The 22,092-nt window shown below is 40.4% G+C and overlaps 1 protein-coding gene across 1 annotated transcript in view; it reads right to left on the bottom strand.

Moving 5' to 3' along the window:
• LOC140367895 (uncharacterized) overlaps nt 1-18,379 on the bottom strand; it is a 77,868-nt gene extending 59,489 nt beyond the window's left edge. Inside the window, exons 1-4 of the mRNA XM_072454661.1 lie at nt 18,256-18,379; nt 14,489-14,616; nt 12,057-12,483; nt 11,710-11,952 (exon numbers count right to left, since the gene is read on the bottom strand). Of these exons, the coding sequence (XP_072310762.1) occupies nt 11,710-11,952; nt 12,057-12,483; nt 14,489-14,616 (798 nt within the window). The 5' untranslated portion in view covers nt 18,256-18,379. The remainder of the gene's footprint in view (nt 1-11,709; nt 11,953-12,056; nt 12,484-14,488; nt 14,617-18,255) is intronic.
• Nucleotides 18,380-22,092: the final 3,713 nt, after the last annotated feature.

The following is a 22,092-nucleotide window of genomic DNA, read 5'->3' as shown; positions in this document are numbered from 1 at the left end:
CTACTTCTACTCCTACTTCTACTTCTACTCAAACTCCTACTCATACTCATACTTCTACTTCTACTCATACTTCTACTTCTACTCATACTCATACTTCTACTTCTACTCATACTCATACTTTTACTCATACTCATACTTCTACTCATACTCATACTCATACTTCTACTCATACTTCTACTCATACTCATACTCATTCTTCTACTCATACTCATACTTCTACTCATACTCATACTCATACTCATACTTCTACTCATACTCATACTTCTAATCATACTCATACTTCTACTCATACTCATACTCATACTTTTACTCATACTCATTCTTCTACTCATACTCATACTCATTCTTCTACTCATACTCATACTTCTACTCATACTCATACTCATACTCATACTTCTACTCATACTCATACTTCTAATCATACTCATACTTCTACTCATACTCATACTCATACTTCTACTCATACTCATACTTTACTCATACTCATACTCATACTCATTCTTCTACTCATACTCATACTTATACTTATACTTATACTCATACTTCTACTCATACTCATACTTCTAATCATACTCATACTTCTACTCATAATCATACTCATACTTCTACTCATACTCATACTTCTACTCATACTCATACTTCTACTCATACTCATACTTCTACTTCTACTCATACTCATACTCATACTCATACTTATACTTATACTAATACTAATACTTCTACTTCTACTCATACTTCTACTCATACTTCTACTCATACTTCTACTTCTACTTCTAATCATACTCATACTTCTACTCATACTTCTACTTCTACTTCTACTCATACTTCTACTCATACTTCTACTTCTACTTCTAATCATACTCATACTTCTACTCATACTTTTACTTCTACTCATACTCATACTTATACTCATACTCATACTCATACTCATACTTCTACTTGTACTCATACTCATACTCATACTGAGCACTTCAGTGGCCGATAGATGATTATTATACAGTTACTATACAGTTATTATACAATAACATACTTCTACTTCTACTCATACTCATACTTCTACTCATACTTCTACTTCAACTCATACTCATACTTATACCTCTTCTCATACTCATACTTCTACTTCTACTTCTACTCATACTCATACTTCTACTCATACTCATACTTCTACTTCTACTTCTACTCATACTCATACTTCTACTCATACTCATACTAATACTCATACTTCTACTCATACTCATACTTCTACTCATACTCATACTTCTACTCATACTTATACTTCTACTCATATTCATACTCATACTCATACTTCTACTTCTACTCCTACTTCTACTCATACTTCTACTTCTACTCAGACTCATACTTCTACTTCTACTCATACTCATACTTCTACTTCTACTTCTACTCATTCTCATACTTCTACTCATACTTCTACTTCTACTTGTACTCATACTCATACTCATACTGAGCACTTCAGTGGCCGATAGATGATTATTATACAGTTATTATACAGTTACTCTAGAGTTACTATACAGTTATTATACAATAACATACTTCTACTTCTACTTCTACTCATACTCATACTTCTACTCATACTTCTACTTCTACTTCTACTCATACTCATACTTCTACTCATACTCCTACTTCTACTTCAACTCATACTCATACTTATACCTCTACTCATACTCATACTTCTACTCATACTCATACTTCTACTCCTACTTCTACTTCTACTCAAACTCCTACTCCTACTCCTACTCATACTCATACTTCTACTTCTACTTCTACTCATACTCATACTCATACTCATACTCATACTCATACTTCTACTTCTACTCATACTCATACTTCTACTTCTACTCATACTTCTACTTCTACTTCTACTCATACTCATACTCATACTCATACTCATACTCATACTTCTACTTCTACTCATACTCATACTTCTACTTCTAGTCATACTCATACTCATACTTCTACTTCTACTCATACTCATACTTCTACTTCTACTCATACTCATACTTCTACTTCTACTCAATCTCCTACTCATACTCATACTTCTACTTCTAGTCATACTCATACTCATACTTCTACTTCTACTTCTACTCAGACTCATACTTCTACTCACACTCATACTTCTACTCATACTCATACTTCTACTTCTACTCCTACTCATACTCATATTTCTACTCATACTTCTACTTCTACTTCTACTCATACTCATACTTCTACTCATACTTCTACTTCTACTTCTACTCATACTCATACTTCTACTTCTACTCCTACTTCTACTTCTACTCAAACTCCTACTCATACTCATACTTCTACTTCTACTCATACTTCTACTTCTACTCATACTCATACTTCTACTTCTACTCATACTCATACTTTTACTCATACTCATACTTCTACTCATACTCATACTCATTCTTCTACTCATACTCATACTCATTCTTCTACTCATACTCATACTTCTACTCATACTCATACTCATACTCATACTTCTACTCATACTCATACTTCTAATCATACTCATACTTCTACTCATACTCATACTCATACTTCTACTCATACTCATACTTTACTCATACTCATACTCATACTCATTCTTCTACTCATACTCATACTTATACTTATACTTATACTCATACTTCTACTCATACTCATACTTCTAATCATACTCATACTTCTACTCATAATCATACTCATACTTCTACTCATACTCATACTTCTACTCATACTCATACTTCTACTCATACTCATACTTCTACTTCTACTCATACTCATACTCATACTCATACTTATACTTATACTAATACTAATACTTCTACTTCTACTCATACTTCTACTCATACTTCTACTCATACTTCTACTTCTACTTCTACTTCTAATCATACTCATACTTCTACTCATACTTCTACTTCTACTTCTACTCATACTTCTACTCATACTTCTACTTCTACTTCTAATCATACTCATACTTCTACTCATACTTTTACTTCTACTCATACTCATACTTATACTCATACTCATACTCATACTCATACTTCTACTTGTACTCATACTCATACTCATACTGAGCACTTCAGTGGCCGATAGATGATTATTATACAGTTACTATACAGTTATTATACAATAACATACTTCTACTTCTACTCATACTCATACTTCTACTCATACTTCTACTTCAACTCATACTCATACTTATACCTCTTCTCATACTCATACTTCTACTTCTACTTCTACTCATACTCATACTTCTACTCATACTCATACTTCTACTTCTACTTCTACTCATACTCATACTTCTACTCATACTCATACTAATACTCATACTTCTACTCATACTCATACTTCTACTCATACTCATACTTCTACTCATACTTATACTTCTACTCATATTCATACTCATACTCATACTTCTACTTCTACTCCTACTTCTACTTCTACTCATACTCCTACTCATACTCATACTTCTACTTCTACTCATACTCATACTCATACTTCTACTTCTACTCATACTCATACTTCTACTTCTACTCACACTCATACTTCTACTTCTACTTCTACTCATACTCATACTTCTACTTCTACTCATACTCATACTCATACTTCTACTCATACTCATTCTACTCATACTCATACTTCTACTTCTACTCATACTCATACTTTTACTCATACTCATACTCATACTTCTACTCATACTCATACTCATACTTCTATTCATACTTCTACTTCTACTTCTACTCATACTCATACTTATACTTATACTTATACTCATACTTCTACTCATACTCATACTCATACTCATACTCATACTCACACTCATACTTCTACTCATACTCATTCTACTCATACTCATACTTCTACTTATACTCATACTTCTACTTCTACTTCTACTCATACTCATACTCACACTCATACTTCTACTCATACTCATACTTCTACTTCTACTCATACTCATACTCATACTCACACTCATACTTCTACTCATACTCATTCTACTCATACTCATACTTCTACTTATACTCATACTTCTACTTCTACTCATACTCATACTCACACTCATACTTCTACTCATACTCATTCTACTCATACTCATACTTCTAATCATACTCATACTTCTATTCATACGCATACTCATACTTCTACTCATACTCATACTTGTAATCATACTCATACTTCTACTCATACTCATACTCATTCTTCTACTCATACTCATACTCATACTTCTACTCATACTCATACTCATACTTCTACTCATACTCATACTCATACTTCTACTCATACTCATACTTTACTCATACTCATACTCATACTTCTACTCATACTCATACTTCTACTCATACTCATACTCATTCTTCTACTCATACTCATACTTATACTTATACTCATACTTCTACTCATACTCATACTTCTAATCATACTCATACTTCTACTCATACTCATACTCATACTTCTACTTCTACTCATACTCATACTTATACTTATACTAATACTTCTACTTCTACGCATACTCATTCTCATACTCATACTCATACTCATACTTCTACTTCTACTCCTACTCCTACTTCTACTTCTACTTCTACTTCTACTCCTACTCCTACTCCTACTTCCACTTCTACTCATACTCCTACTCATACTTATACTTCTACTCGTACTCATACTTCTACTTCTACTCATACTCATACTCATACTCATACTTCTACTAATACTAATACTTCTACTTCTACTCATACTCATACTTCTACTTCTACTACTACTCCTACTTCTACTCATACTCCTACTCATACTCATACTTCTACTTCTACTCATACTCATATTCTACTTCTACTCACACTCATACTTCTACTCATACTCATACTTCTACTCATACTTCTACTTCTACTCATACTCATACTTCTATTTCTACTCATACTCATACTTCTACTAATACTCATACTTCTACTCATACTCATACTCATACTTCTACTTCTACTTCTACTTCTACTAATACTCATACTTCTACTCATACTCATACTCATACTTCTACTTCTACTTCTACTTCTACTCATACTCATACTTCTACTCATACTTCTACTTCTACTTCTACTCACACTCATACTTCTACTTCTACTCTACTTCTACTCATACTCATACTTCTACTCATACTCATACTCATACTTCTACTTCTACTTCTACTCATACTCACACTTCTACTCATACTTCTACTTCTACTTCTACTCTACTTCTACTCATACTCATACTTCTACTCATACTCATACTCATACTTCTACTTCTACTTCTACTCATACTCATACTTCTACTTCTACTTCTACTCACACTCATACTTCTACTCATACTCATACTCATACTCATACTCATACTTCTACTTCTACTTCTACTTCTACTCATACTCATTCTTCTACTTATACTTCTACTTCTACTCACACTCATACTTCTACTCATACTCATACTCATACTCATACTTCTACTCATACTCATACTTCTAATCATACTCATACTTCTACTCATACTCATACTCATACTCATACTCATACTTCTACTCATACTCATACTTTACTCATACTCATACTCATACTCATTCTTCTACTCATACTCATACTTATACTTATACTCATACTTCTACTCATACTCATACTTCTAATCATACTCATACTTCTACTCATAATCATACTCATACTTCTACTCATACTCATACTTCTACTCATACTCATACTCATACTCATACTCATACTTATACTTATACTAATACTAATACTTCTACTTCTACTCATACTTCTACTTCTACTTCTACTTCTACTCATACTTCTACTCATACTTCTACTTCTACTTCTAATCATACTCATACTTCTACTCATACTTTTACTTCTACTCATACTCATACTTATACTCATACTCATACTCATACTTCTACTTGTACTCATACTCATACTCATACTTAGCACTTCAGTGGCCGATAGATGATTATTATACAGTTACTATACAGTTATTATACAATAACATACTTCTACTTCTACTCATACTCATACTTCTACTCATACTTCTACTTCAACTCATACTCATACTTATACCTCTACTCATACTCATACTTCTACTCATACTCATACCTCTTCTCATACTCATACTTCTACTTCTACTTCTACTCATACTCATACTTCTACTCATACTCATACTTCTACTTCTACTTCTACTCATACTCATACTTCTACTCATACTCATACTCATACTTCTACTCATACTCATACTAATACTCATACTTCTACTCATACTCATACTTCTACTCATACTCATACTTCTACTCATACTCATACTTCTACTCATATTCATACTCATACTCATACTTCTACTTCTACTCCTACTTCTACTTCTACTCATACTCCTACTCATACTCATACTTCTACTTCTACTCATACTCATACTCATACTTCTACTTCTACTCAGACTCATACTTCTACTTCTACTCATACTCATACTTCTACTTCTACTCACACTCATACTTCTACTTCTACTTCTACTCATACTCATACTTCTACTTCTACTCATACTCATACTCATACTTCTACTCATACTCATTCTACTCATACTCATACTTCTACTTCTACTCATACTCATACTTTTACTCATACTCATACTCATACTTCTACTCATACTCATACTCATACTTCTATTCATACTTCTACTTCTACTTCTACTCATACTCATACTTATACTTCTACTCATACTCATACTCATACTTCTACTCATACTCATACTCATACTTCTACTCATACTCATACTTTACTCATACTCATACTCATACTTCTACTCATACTCATACTTCTACTCATACTCATACTCATTCTTCTACTCATACTCATACTTATACTTATACTCATACTTCTACTCATACTCATACTTCTAATCATACTCATACTTCTACTCATACTCATACTCATACTCATACTTCTACTTCTACTCATACTCATACTTATACTTATACTAATACTTCTACTTCTACGCATACTCATTCACATACTCATACTCATACTCATACTTCTACTCCTACTCCTACTTCTACTTCTACTTCTACTCCTACTCCTACTCCTACTTCCACTTCTACTCCTACTCATACTTATACTTCTACTCGTACTCATACTTCTACTTCTACTCATACTCATACTCATACTCATACTTCTACTAATACTAATACTTCTACTTCTACTCATACTCATACTTCTACTTCTACTACTACTCCTACTTCTACTCATACTCCTACTCATACTCATACTTCTACTTCTACTCATACTCATATTCTACTTCTACTCACACTCATACTTCTACTCATACTCATACTTCTACTCATACTTCTACTTCTACTCATACTCATACTTCTATTTCTACTCATACTCATACTTCTACTAATACTCATACTTCTACTCATACTCATACTCATACTTCTACTTCTACTTCTACTTCTACTAATACTCATACTTCTACTCATACTCATACTCATACTTCTACTTCTACTTCTACTTCTACTCATACTCATACTTCTACTCATACTTCTACTTCTACTTCTACTCACACTCATACTTCTACTTCTACTCTACTTCTACTCATACTCATACTTCTACTCATACTCATACTCATACTTCTACTTCTACTTCTACTTCTACTCATACTCACACTTCTACTCATACTTCTACTTCTACTTCTACTCTACTTCTACTCATACTCATACTTCTACTCATACTCATACTCATACTTCTACTTCTACTTCTACTCATACTCATACTTCTACTTCTACTTCTACTCACACTCATACTTCTACTCATACTCATACTCATACTCATACTCATACTTCTACTTCTACTTCTACTTCTACTCATACTCATTCTTCTACTTATACTTCTACTTCTACTCACACTCATACTTCTACTCATACTCATACTCATACTCATACTTCTACTTCTACTCATACTCATACTCATACTTCTACTCATACTTCTACTCATACTTCTACTTCTACTCTACTTCTACTCATACTTCTACTCATACTCATACTCATAATTCTACTTCTACTTCTACTCATACTTCTACTCATACTTCTACTTCTACTTCTACTCATACTCATACTTCTACTCCTACTCCTACTTCTACTTCTACTCATACTCATACTCATACTTCTACTCATACTCATACTCATACTTCTACTCATACTCATACTCATACTTCTACTCATACTCATACTTCTACTCACACTCATACTTCTACTCATACTCATACTCATACTCATTCTACTCATACTCCTACTTCTACTCATACTCATACTCCTACTTCTACTTCGACTCATACTCCTACTTCTACTTCGACTCATACTCATTCTTCTACTCGTACTCATACAAAAGTACTCCTTGTTTGTGACTGTAGCATATTCAATAATTCAATAAAATATTTTTAGTGCATGACTATGTTTTAAATGGGAGAAGTTTATGTACAAAAGTCACATTTTCATCTCTTGAAGGGGTTTATCTCTTGAAGGGGGTTTATCTCTTAAAGGGGTTTATCTCTTGAAGGGAATTTATCTCTTAAAGGGGTTTATCTCTTGAAGGGAATTTATCTCTTGAAGGGGGTTTATCTCTTAAAGGGGTTTATCTCTTGAAGGGAATTTATCTCTTAAAGGGGTTTATCTCTTGAAGGGGTTTATCTCTTGAAGGGGGTTTATCTCTTAAAGGGGTTTATCTCTTGAAGGGGTTTATCTCTTGAAGGGAATTTATCTCTTAAAGGGGGTTTATCTCTTGAAGGGGGTTTATCTCTTAAAGGGGTTTATCTCTTTAAGGGGATTTATCTCTTGAAGGGGTTTATCTCTTGAAGGGGGTTTATCTCTTAAAGGGGTTTATCTCTTGAAAGGGGTTTATCTCTTGAAGGGGGTTTATCTCTTAAAGGGGTTTATCTCTTGAAGGGGGTTTATCTCTTAAAGGGGTTTATCTCTTGAAAGGGGTTTATCTCTTGAAGGGGGTTTATCTCTTGAAGGGGGTTTATCTCTTGAAGGGGGTTTATCTCTTAAAGGGGTTTATCTCTTGAAGGGGCTTTATCTCTTAAAGGGGTTTATCTCTTGAAGGGGGTTTATCTCTTGAAGGGGGTTTATCTCTTGAAGGGGGTTTATCTCTTGAAGGGGTTTATCTCTTAAAGGGGTTTATCTCTTGAAGGGGCTTTATCTCTTAAAGGGGTTTATCTCTTGAAGGGGTTTATCTCTTGAAGGGGGTTTATCTCTTAAAGGGGTTTATCTCTTGAAGGGGGTTTATCTCTTGAAGGGGTTTATCTCTTAAAGGGGTTTATCTCTTGAAGGGGGTTTATCTCTTGAAGGGGTTTATCTCTTGAAGGGGGTTTATCCCTTAAAGGGGTTTATCTCTTGAAGGGGGTTTATCTCTTGAAGGGGTTTATCTCTTGAAGGGGATTTATCTCTTAAAGGGGTTTATCTCTTAAAGGGGTTTATCTCTTGAAGGGGTTTATCTCTTAAAGGGGTTTAACTCTTAAAGGGGTTTATCTCTTGAAGGGGGTTTAGCTCTTGAAGGGGTTTATCTCTTGAAGGGGGTTTATCTCTTAAAGGGGTTTAGCTCTTGAAGGGGTTTATCTCTTGAAGGGGGTTTATCTCTTAAAGGGGGTTTATCTCTTAAAGGGGGTTTATCTCTTGAAGGGGTTTATCTCTTGAAGGGGGTTTATCTCTTAAAGGGGTTTATCTCTTGAAGGGGTTTATCTCTTAAAGGGGGTTTATCTCTTGAAGGGGTTTATCTCTTAAAGGGGGTTTATCTCTTGAAGGGGTTTATCTCTTGAAGGGGGTTTATCTCTTAAAGGGGTTTAGCTCTTGAATGGGTTCATCTCTTAAAGGGGTTTATCTCTTAAAGGGGTTTATCTCTTAAAGGGGTTTAGCTCTTGAATGGGTTCATCTATTAAAGGGGTTTATCTCTTGAAGGGGTTTATCTCTTAAAGGGGTTCATCTCTTAAAGGGGTTTATCTCTTGAAGGGGTTTATCTCTTAAAGGGGGTTATCTCTTGAAGGGGGTTTATCTCTTAAAGGGGTTTATCTCTTAAAGGGGGTTATCTCTTGAATGGGTTCATCTCTTAAAGGGGTTTAGCTCTTGAAGGGGGTTTATCTCTTAAAGGGGTTTAGCTCTTGAAGGGGGTTTATCTCTTAAAGGGGTTTATCTCTTGAAGGGGGTTTACAAACAAACTTTGATGCCATAGAACTTAGGTCTTATATGTGTAACATCTGGGTCACACTTCTTGTGGCTCTGCAGACGTCCCTGTGTAAACAGACTGAAGCTGCAGATCCAAGGATGTCTCACATGAGGTGGAACATTGAGTGTGTTTCTCTGCAATATGTTTAGACTGGTTTTGTGCACATGTGGCACCTGTTGTGCCTTAATAAGCTGAACTCAATGTTTGCTCTGGTCAGATCAGGAGGGACAGAACGGCAGATGTCAGCGTCGTTTGAGGCATGAAACGTGCTCATAAATGTTGAAGATGCCGGGAACACATAAGACTGAAGTAAAGAGTTTAAGTTTGTCTTGTTTCAGGTACAACCGCCTTTAAACATGAACTTTATCAGGCAATCACTGCTTGCCTTGATTGCCCTGACCACACTGACCACACTGATCACACTGATCACACTGACCCACACTGACCACACTGACCACACTGACCACACTGACCCACACTGACCCACACTGACCACACTGACCACACTGACCACACTGACCCACACTGACCACACTGACCACACTGACCACATTGACCCACACTGACCACACTGATCACACTGACCCACACTGACCACACTGACCACACTGACCACACTGACCCACACTGACCACACTGACCACACTGACCCACACTGATCACACTGATCACACTGACCACACTGACCACACTGACCACACTGACCACACTGACCCACACTGACCCACACCGACCACACCGATCACACCGACCACACTGACCCACACCGACCACACTGACCACACTGACCACACTGATCACACTGACCCACACTGACCACACTGACCACACTGACCCACACTGACCACACTGACCACACTGACCCACACTGACCACACTGACCACACTGACCACACTGACCCACACTGACCCACACTGACCCACACTGACCACACTGACCACACTGACCCACACTGACCACACTGACCACACTGATCACATTGACCACACTGACCCACACTGACCCACACTGACCACACTGACCACACTGACCCACACTGACCACACTGACCACACTGATCACACTGACCACACTGACCACACTGACCCACACTGACCCACACTGACCACACTGACCACACTGACCACACTGACCCACACTGACCCACACTGACCACACTGATCACACTGACCACACTGACCCACACTGACCACACTGACCACACTGATCACACTGACCACACTGACCCACACTGACCCACACTGACCACACTGACCCACACTGACCACTCTGACCACACTGACCACACTGACCACACTGATCACACTGACCACACTGACCCACACTGACCCACACTGACCACACTGACCACACTGACCACACTGACCACACTGACCCACACTGACCCACACTGACCACACTGACCACACTGACCACACTGACCACACTGACCCCTGCTTGACCTGCTTGAGCCGTGTCTGACATACACATCATTGACAAAGGAAAACTCACCTCCTCGTCGATGTTGAGGATGAGGTCCAACCGGTCAGTTGGTGTCTGATCACAGCTGGACCAGGGATGGTCCCACATGGGCTTCTGCTGCCGAAACGCAAAGTTCATGATCTTCCAAGTTCCTGCCCACACAGGAAGTGAGTACGGTGCGACTGCTCCTGTTCTTAAAGGCCTCTGAGCGCACAGCAGCTCCCACTCAAAGTCTTCCTCTTCAAAGTCAGCAGAGCAGACTGGGCCCTTCATCTGGGTCAAGACAAACCAGGAGGACAAAAGAAACAGTAAGGGCTCAAAGTCCAGAGACACGATTGTAAAACTGTGTCATTTACAGGTAACTTCTGTCTTGGTACCTTTTTCCAAGAGTGACTCCAGAGGTCAGTGAGTGTGGCTTCAGGCTCCTTCAGGTGCAGTTGACCCTTGACCTCCGTGCACACCTGTATGCGGGTGAAGCCGAGGCGCTCCCGCAGCTCCAGAACCTTCAGGAACAAGTACTTGGGCGGCTTCACGCTCATCCAGGAGTCCTTCCAGCAGATCTTAAAGACGTCCACCTCCACTTTGCGCTTCACTCGTATCAGTTTGGGCGAGTCTCTGCGGTGAGTGACAGCGGGCGTGGCTGGGGGCTGGGCTTTGGTTCTAGGAGGAGGGGCCACCACTTTAAAGCGGATCTTAGTTTTTTTGTTCTCCTCGTCCTCCTCCAGACGACTCGTGGCTTTCTTGAAGTCAGAGGGGCCACTTCCTCCAATGAGTGAGTGATGGTACGACCATTTGGAAACAACTCTGGAGTGAGAACAACATTGTTTAGCCTGGTCTGGTTTGTCCTGGTCTGGTTTAGCCTGGTCTGGTTTAGCTTGGTCTTTAGCCTGGTCTTTAGCCTGGTCTGGTTTAGCCTGGTCTGGTTTAGCCTGGTCTTTAGCCTGGTCTGGTTTAGCATGGTCTGGTTTAGCCTGGTCTGGTTTAGCCTGGTCTGGTTTAGCCTGGTCTGGTTTGACCTGGTCTGGTTTAGCCTGGTCTGGTTTAGCCTGGTCTGATTTAGCCTGGTCTGGTTTAGCCTTTTCTGGTTTAGCCTGGTCTGGTTTAGCCTGGTCTGGTTTAGCCTGGTTTGGTTTGACCTGGTCTGGTTTAGCCTGGTCTGGTTTAGCCTGGTCTGATTTAGCCTGGTCTGGTTTAGCCTTTTCTGGTTTAGCCTGGTCTGGTTTAGCCTGGTCTGGTTTAGCCTGGTTTGGCCTGGTCTGGTTTAGCCTGGTCTGGTTTAGTCTGGTCTGGTTTAGCCTGGTCTTTAGCCTGGTCTTTAGCCTGGTCTGGTTTAGCATGGTCTGGTTTAGCATGGTCTGGTTTAGCCTGGTCTGGTTTAGCCTGGTCTGGTTTAGCTTGGTCTTTAGCCTGGTCTTTAGCCTGGTCTGGTTTAGCCTGGTCTGGTTTAGCCTGGTCTTTAGCCTGGTCTGGTTTAGCATGGTCTGGTTTAGCCTGGTCTGGTTTAGCCTGGTCTGGTTTAGCCTGGTCTGGTTTAGCCTTTTCTGGTTTAGCCTGGTCTGGTTTAGCCTGGTCTGGTTTAGCCTGGTTTGGCCTGGTCTGGTTTAGCCTGGTCTGGCTTAGCATGGTCTGGTTTAGCCTGGTCTGGTTTAGCCTGGTCTGATTTAGCCTGGTCTGGTTTAGCCTTTTCTGGTTTAGCCTGGTCTGGTTTAGCCTGGTCTGGTTTAGCCTGGTTTGGCCTGGTCTGGTTTAGCCTGGTCTGGTTTAGTCTGGTCTGGTTTAGCCTGGTCTTTAGCCTGGTCTTTAGCCTGGTCTGGTTTAGCATGGTCTGGTTTAGCATGGTCTGGTTTAGCCTGGTCTGGTTTAGCCTGGTCTGGTTTAGCTTGGTCTTTAGCCTGGTCTTTAGCCTGGTCTGGTTTAGCCTGGTCTGGTTTAGCCTGGTCTTTAGCCTGGTCTGGTTTAGCATGGTCTGGTTTGTCCTGGTCTTTAGCCTGTTCTGGTTTAGCCTGGTCTGGTTTAGCCTTGTCTGGTTTAGCCTGGTCTGGTTTAGCCTGGTCTGGTTTAGCATGGTCTGGTTTAGCATGGTCTGGTTTAGCCTGGTCTGGTTTAGCCTGGTCTGGTTTAGCTTGGTCTTTAGCCTGGTCTTTAGCCTGGTCTTGTTTAGCCTGGTCTGGTTTAGCCTGGTCTGGTTTAGCCTGGTCTGGTTTAGCCTAGTGTGGTTTGTCCTCGTCTGGTTTAGCCTGGTCTGGTTTAGCCTGGTCTGGTTTGTCCTGGTCTGGTTTGTCCTGGTCTGGTTTAGCCTGGTCTGGTTTAGCCTGGTCTGGTTTGTCCTGGTCTGGTTTAGCCTGGTCTGGTTTAGCCTGGTCTGTTTTGTCCTGGTCTGGTTTGTCCTGGTCTGGTTTAGCCTGGTCTGGTTTAGCCTGGTCTTTAGCCTGGTCTGGTTTAGCCTGGTCTGGTTTAGCCTGGTCTGGTTTGTCCTGGTCTGGTTTGTCCTGGTCTGGTTTAGCCTGGTCTTTAGCCTGGTCTGGTTTAGCCTGGTCTGGTTTAGCCTGGTCTGGTTTAGCCTGGTCTGGTTTAGCCTGGTCTGGTTTAGCCTGGTCTTTAGCCTGGTCTGGTTTAGCCTGGTCTGGTTTAGCATGGTCTGGTTTAGCCTGGTCTGGTTTGTCCTGGTCTGGTTTGTCCTGGTCTGGTTTAGCCTGGTCTGGTTTAGCCTGGTCTGGTTTGTCCTGGTCTGGTTTAGCCTGGTCTGGTTTAGCCTGGTCTGTTTTGTCCTGGTCTGGTTTGTCCTGGTCTGGTTTAGCCTGGTACTTACACAGAGGTGGAGCTCTTCTTCTGCCTCTCTTTCTCCTGCTTGTTCTGGTCAGCGATGCTCTGGGCCTTCTGCTCCCACTGGTCTTTGAGGCAGGTGTTTCCAAACGAGCGACGCCCGTCTTTGTTCATCTGCACAAACGCACAAACACACACATCACAAACACACACATCACAAACACACACATCACAAACACACACATCACAAACACACACATCACAAACACACACATCACAAACACACACATGTACACACATACATGTGTGTACATGTATTTAGTATATACTTATATTTAGTATATACTTATATTTAGTATATACTTATATTTAGTATATACTTGTATTTAGTGTATACTTATATTTAGTGTATACTTATATTTAGTGTATACTTATATTTAGTATATACTTATATTTAGTGTATACTTATATTTAGTATATACTTATATTTAGTGTGTACTTATATTTAGTGTGTACTTATATTTAGTGTATACTTATATTTAGTATATACTTATATTTAGTGTATACTTATATTTAGTGTGTACTTATATTTAGTATATACTTATATTTAGTATATACTTGTATTTAGTGTATACTTATATTTAGTGTATACTTATATTTAGTGTGTACTTATATTTAGTGTATACTTATATTTAGTGTATACTTGTATTTAGTGTATACTTATATTTAGTATATACTTATATTTAGTGTATACTTATATTTAGTGTATACGTATATACTTATATTTAGTGTATACTTATATTTAGTATATACTTATATTTAGTATATACTTATATTTAGTATATACTTGTATTTAGTGTATACTTATATTTAGTGTATACTTATATTTAGTATATACTTATATTTAGTGTGTACTTATATTTAGTGTATACTTATATTTAGTGTATACTTATATTTAGTGTATACTTATATTTAGTATATACTTATATTTAGTGTATACTTGTATTTAGTGTGTACCTATATTTAGTATATACTTATATTTAGTGTATACTTATATTTAGTGTGTACTTATATTTAGTATATACTTGTATTTAGTGTATACTTATATTTAGTGTGTACTTATATTTAGTGTATACTTATATTTAGTATATACTTATATTTAGTGTATACTTATATTTAGTGTATACTTATATACTTATATTTAGTGTATACTTATATTTAGTGTGTACTTATATTTAGTGTATACTTATATTTAGTGTATACTTATATTTAGTGTATACTTGTATTTAGTGTATACTTATATTTAGTATATACTTATATTTAGTGTTTACTTATATTTAGTATATACTTATATTTAGTGTGTACTTATATTTAGTGTATACTTGTATTTAGTGTATACTTATGGGAACATCACCATGACAACTGGAGTCACTGCGACTCTTGTATTAAACACACTATATAATGTATATGAACAAATGAATTAAAGTTCATATAATCAATATTGCAACGGGCAGCTATTGTTTAAATGGCTTCACTCTTCAGTGACAGAGGAGGCGGAGCTAATGCCTCCAATGGAGCTTTTACCACAGCCACAGCTGAACCATGACGTCTTCTTTGCTTTACATATGAATAGAAAAGTCTGTGACTCTAGAATAAAAATGTTGAGAACTTTTGATGGTCCTGAAGATGAATCTCACCGATAATATAATACATCCATGAGTCTCACCACATTTCAGGTGAAACTCCTCCCAGAACGCCCTGGGGGAGGAGTCTGGGGGAGGAGTTTATAAAAGTATAAAGTGTCATGTTCACGTTTCAGAGATCTGGCCATTTCCCCATTGGAATAACATGGAAGGTTTCTGTCATCGCTACGACAACACCGCATCAGATATGACATGGGTGTCATTGACTTTTTTGATCGGGAAACCAAAATGGAATTTTGTGCCAAATTTTTAAACATTTTACCCTCCATATAAAATTTTATGTCACTCTGTAGGGGGCGCTTTGGCGCCAAACTAATTAATTTCACTTGAAGTAGGTTTAGGGCAAAGGGTTTAACACTGATTCAAATTTGACGCAATTCTGACTTTATCGTCTCAAACAGCAGCTAATGTAAAATTTGGGAAATTTCCTAAATTCTAGCTACAGTTTGCGGCTCCGCCGCACAGAGACCGTGACAGGGTCAAAGTCATTTGAATAACTTTTGATGTCCGACTCCTCAACACTATTTTCACAAAATTTCATCTTTTTAGGGCCAACGCCCTGGGAGGAGTTCATAAAAGTACGACATTTGGAAAAACTCCTGAGTCATGCTTAGCAAATTTTGATCCAATATGGCCGACATTTGGTTGGGCGGACGGCGTTGCCGTAATAATATTTTTTACTTCTCTTGTCTCCATCTACCTCTGCGCCAAATTTTATGATTCTACGATCAGATTTTTTTTGGGCCATTTCCTATCTCTCAATTATTTTTTTGTACATTTGGGGGCGCCGACGCGCACATTTTTTTTATTTTAGAAAAAAGAGATAGCCAGAATGTAGAGAGGCATGATTTTTAGATTTGTGCAATTTGTTTTGACAATTTGTCATTGTTCACTGGGTGAAAAATAGGGGCGCTCATTGCGCTAAGTAGCTCACGAATACGTTCCATCTCTTGCATGTTCCGTTCATATAAACATGTAATGCAAAAATGTAACATTTTTACTGTTTAGAGTGCCAAAAACACAAAGTGGGCGGAAAAAAATGCATTGAGAGATAAGAAATGGCCCAAAAAAAATCTGATATTAGAATCATGAAATTTGGCGCAGGGGCAGATGGTGACAAGAGAAGTAAAAAATATTATTACGGCAACCAAATGTCGGCCATATTGGATCAGAAATTTTCCAAGCATGACTCGGTTTTTCCAAATGTCGTTCTGAAATTTGGTGAGAAATGGTGGTGAGGAGTGGGACATCAAAAGTTATCTGTCACGGTCTCTGTGCGGCGAAGCCACAAACTGTAGCTACAATGGATTACAATGGTCGTTAAACTCTTTGACCTAAGCCTATTTTAAGTGAAATAAATTAATTTGACGCAACAGCGCCCCCTACAGAGTGACATACAATTTTATATGGAGGGTAAAATGTTTAATTTGTTTAAATTTTACAAAATTTTGCACAAAATTCCATTTTGGTATCCCGATCCAAAAAGTCAAAGGGACCCATGTCATATTTGTTACGCCGTAGCCGTAGCGATGACAGAAACCTCCCATGTTATTCCACTGGGGAAATCGCCAGATCTCTGAAATTTGAACATGACACTTTATACTTTCACAAACTCCTCCTTTCGTGCGCACTTTCGCACGGCCTAATAGGCCTCTCTTCAGCTTGTGGCGCTCGGCCCTAATTATAATAAAAATAATAATAATAATAATATCCATATCCATTTAACCCTTGGCATGCAACGGTAATACAGCTCTACGTCTTCAACACAACAGTCAGAAAAAGGAGCCGAACCCTTTGACAGAAACAAGGAAAAGTCAGAGCAGAACCATTTATTTATTTATTTATTTTTCTCAATTTTCCAAATTCATCATTAATGTGAAGTGAATCTCAAGTAAAATATGAGATGTTTGGCACTGAACAGAGCCAAATCCGGCTTAGTCATATGTTCTGTGAGTGGTGTAACTGCTTATATGACTGCAGCTCAGTGGTCGTCATGGCTCCGGGTGCCTGGGTGAGTGGGTGAGTGGGTGCCTGGGTGAGTGGGTGCCTGGGTGAGTGGGTGAGTGGGTGCCTGGGTGAGTGGGTAAGTGGGTAAGGGGTGTGTCCTTACCTTGGTTGTCGGATGGATCTCTCTCTCTCTTTCTGGTTTTATAGTTTATAGCTGCTGTTAGCTTTAGCCTGGTGAAGCTTCTGCTCTGAGGCGTCCCAGGTTCTTACTCTGCTATTTTTACCACCACAAGTCAACACGGCAACACGTGCCTAAATATAGTGCAGCTTCAGCACATACCCACAAACTAGTAACTCACACGTTTTAATCAGTTGCATATCATAAAAATATTATCAGTGATAGAAGTTACTGGCCAATTTGGACTTTGGATAAAGATGAAGTCCAGTCGTTCTGCGGGGGAAACTTTCCCTCTGCTGTGCATTATTACAAATCATTATGAGTATTTAATGAAGGTTGAGTCTCTCAGGACCAGCCAGGACTTTTCCATGAAGAGGTTCTTTCTCTGCCCGTTCCTAATATGGTCATGTTGTGGTCAAAACGGGTGGGGGCAGGAGAAAAGTATCACTTCCTCCGAGACAGATACACACAGGGGTTTTCTATACGCGACCTTGAGTCCACAACAGAGGAAGCAGATAGAGCCAGAGTCAGATGTTTGCAGTGTGCCACGTGAAGCCTGAACCAAACTGTGGAACACGAAGCATTAGAATAATAAAGGTTTATTATTACCACTGGAGTGACCCAGAATATGAATTTATGTGGTGCCGGGGGTTCCTGTACAGGTCTTATACTGAGAGTCATGTGGTGCCGGGGGTTCCTGTACAGGTCTTATACTGAGAGTCATGTGGTGCCTGAGGTTCCTGTACAGGTCTTATACTGAGAGTCATGTGGTGCCTGAGGTTCCTGTACAGGTCTTATACTGAGAGTCATGTGGTGCCGGGGGTTCCTGTACAGGTCTTATACTGAGAGTCATGTGGTGCCTGAGGTTCCTGTACAGGTCTTATACTGAGAGTCATGTGGTGCCTGAGGTTCCTGTACAGGTCTTATACTGAGAGTCATGTGGTGCCGGGGGTTCCTGTACAGGTCTTATACTGAGAGTCATGTGGTGCCTGAGGTTCCTGTACAGTTCTTACTGCAGATGACAGACGCTTGAGTCATGAGGAGGAAGTGAAGAATCCCTGGGTCAAATCTGTTCTTACAACATGGAAGGAGCTGATCAGAAGATACAAACTAAACAAAGATGTTCATTTCTTAAACTGGTTGACTATTTAAACTTAATTCACTATTAAGGACCACGACCTCAGCTACGATGCAAAGAAACACACATTTGGGGCTTCTGGTGATGAGGGCTGAAGGCTCACGCGCCTCGATACCCCCTTTCTCTGGACGATGTGTTTACATGTATTTTTGGTCTCTGTTCTTTAGAAATTAAAAATAAACTCACTTTAAGAGGTTTATAAACTATATCAACCACGGGTAAGAACCACTTTAAATCCATGTGTGTTACAGTACCGGGGTAATGTTTACATATTTACAGTTTATGTCAAATGCAGGCTTGAAATTAGGAAAATAAAATAAACCAAAGACATGCACCCACGATGAACAGTGGGAGATACTTTCCTCACTGTAGTAACACGACTCCAGTTATGTTACAATCCTGGCCATTCACAGGACCAGGCCACGCCCTCAAGTTGCTTTACTCCACCTCATATTTTGGCATAATCACGCCTCCTGTTTAGAATTCCACGCCCGGCGCCCTCAGCAGTTGTGTCACCGCCAGATGTCAGGAAATGACCTCCTCAAGACCCAAGTGACCGCTACGATTGGGGAAAATACGGCCCGTGGTGTTACACTTACGCTGACCCTTCACTGACCCTTCACTGACGCTTCACTGACCCTTCACTGACCCATCACTGACCCATCACTGACCCTTCACTGACCCTTCACTGACCCTTCACTGACCCTTCACTGACGCTTCACTGACCCATCACTGACCCCTCACTGACGCTTCACTGACCCATCACTGACCCTTCACTGACCCTTCACTGACGCTTCACTGACCCTTCACTGACGCTTCACTGACCCATCACTGACCCTTCACTGACCCTTCACTGACGCTTCACTGACGCTTCACTGACGCTTCACTGACCCTTCACTGACGCTTCACTGACGCTTCACTGACCCTTCACTGACGCTTCACTGACCCTTCACTGACCCTTCACTGACCCTTCACTGACCCCTCACTGACCCCTCACTAACCCTTCACTGACCCATCACTGACGCTTCACTGACCCATCACTGACGTTTCACTGACCCATCACTGACGTTTCACTGACCCTTCACTGACCCTACACTGACGCTTCACTGACGCTTCACTGACCCATCACTGACCCTTCACTGACGCTTCACTGACGCTTCACTGACCCTACACTGACGCTTCACTGACGCTTCACTGACCCATCACTGACCCTTCACTGACCCTTCACTGACGCTTCACTGACGCTTCACTGACCCTTCACTGACGCTTCACTGACCCTTCACTGACCCTTCACTGACCCTTCACTGACCCCTCACTGACCCCTCACTAACCCTTCACTGACCCATCACTGACGCTTCACTGACCCATCACTGACGTTTCACTGACCCTTCACTGACCCTACACTGACGCTTCACTGACGCTTCACTGACCCATCACTGACCCTTCACTGACGCTTCACTGACGCTTCACTGACCCTACACTGACGCTTCACTGACGCTTCACTGACCCATCACTGACCCTTCACTGACGCTTCACTGACGCTTCACTGACCCTTCACTGACCCTTCACTGACCCTTCACTGACGCTTCACTGACCCATCACTGACCCTTCACTGACGCTTCACTGACCCTTCACTGACGCTTCACTGACGCTTCACTGACCCTTCACTGACCCTTCACTGACCCATCACTGACGCTTCACTGACCCATCACTGACCCTTCACTGACGCTTCACTGACGCTTCACTGACCCTTCACTGACCCTTCACTGACGCTTCACTGACCCTTCACTGACCCATCACTGACCCTTCACTGACGCTTCACTGACCCATCACTGACCCTTCACTGACGCTTCACTGACGCTTCACTGACCCTACACTGACGCTTCACTGACGCTTCACTGACCCTTCACTGACCCTTCACTGACGTTTCACTGACCCTTCACTGACCCTACACTGACGCTTCACTGACGCTTCACTGACCCATCACTGACCCTTCACTGACGCTTCACTGACGCTTCACTGACCCTACACTGACGCTTCACTGACGCTTCACTGACCCATCACTGACCCTTCACTGACGCTTCACTGACGCTTCACTGACCCTTCACTGACCCTTCACTGACCCTTCACTGACGCTTCACTGACCCATCACTGACCCTTCACTGACGCTTCACTGACCCTTCACTGACGCTTCACTGACGCTTCACTGACCCTTCACTGACCCTTCACTGACCCATCACTGACGCTTCACTGACCCATCACTGACCCTTCACTGACGCTTCACTGACGCTTCACTGACCCTTCACTGACCCTTCACTGACGCTTCACTGACCCTTCACTGACCCATCACTGACCCTTCACTGACGCTTCACTGACCCATCACTGACGTTTCACTGACCCTTCACTGACGCTTCACTGACGCTTCACTGACGCTTCACTGACCCTTCACTGACCCATCACTGACGCTTCACTGACGCTTCACTGACCCTTCACTGACGCTTCACTGACCCATCACTGACGCTTCACTGACCCTTCACTGACCCTTCACTGACGCTTCACTGACCCTACACTGACCCTTCACTGACGTTTCACTGACTCTTCACTGACTCTTCACTGACCCTTCACTGACCCTTCACTGACGCTTCACTGACCCATCACTGACGCTTCACTGACCCTTCACTGAC

The sequence above is a fragment of the Eucyclogobius newberryi genome, unplaced genomic scaffold, assembly GCF_026437365.1.
Source record: "Eucyclogobius newberryi isolate DKJ021-1_F unplaced genomic scaffold, fEucNew1.0.hap1 SCAF_2, whole genome shotgun sequence".
Taxonomy (NCBI): Eukaryota; Metazoa; Chordata; class Actinopteri; order Gobiiformes; family Gobiidae; genus Eucyclogobius; species Eucyclogobius newberryi.
This window is presented reverse-complemented; position numbering and strand designations above follow the sequence as displayed.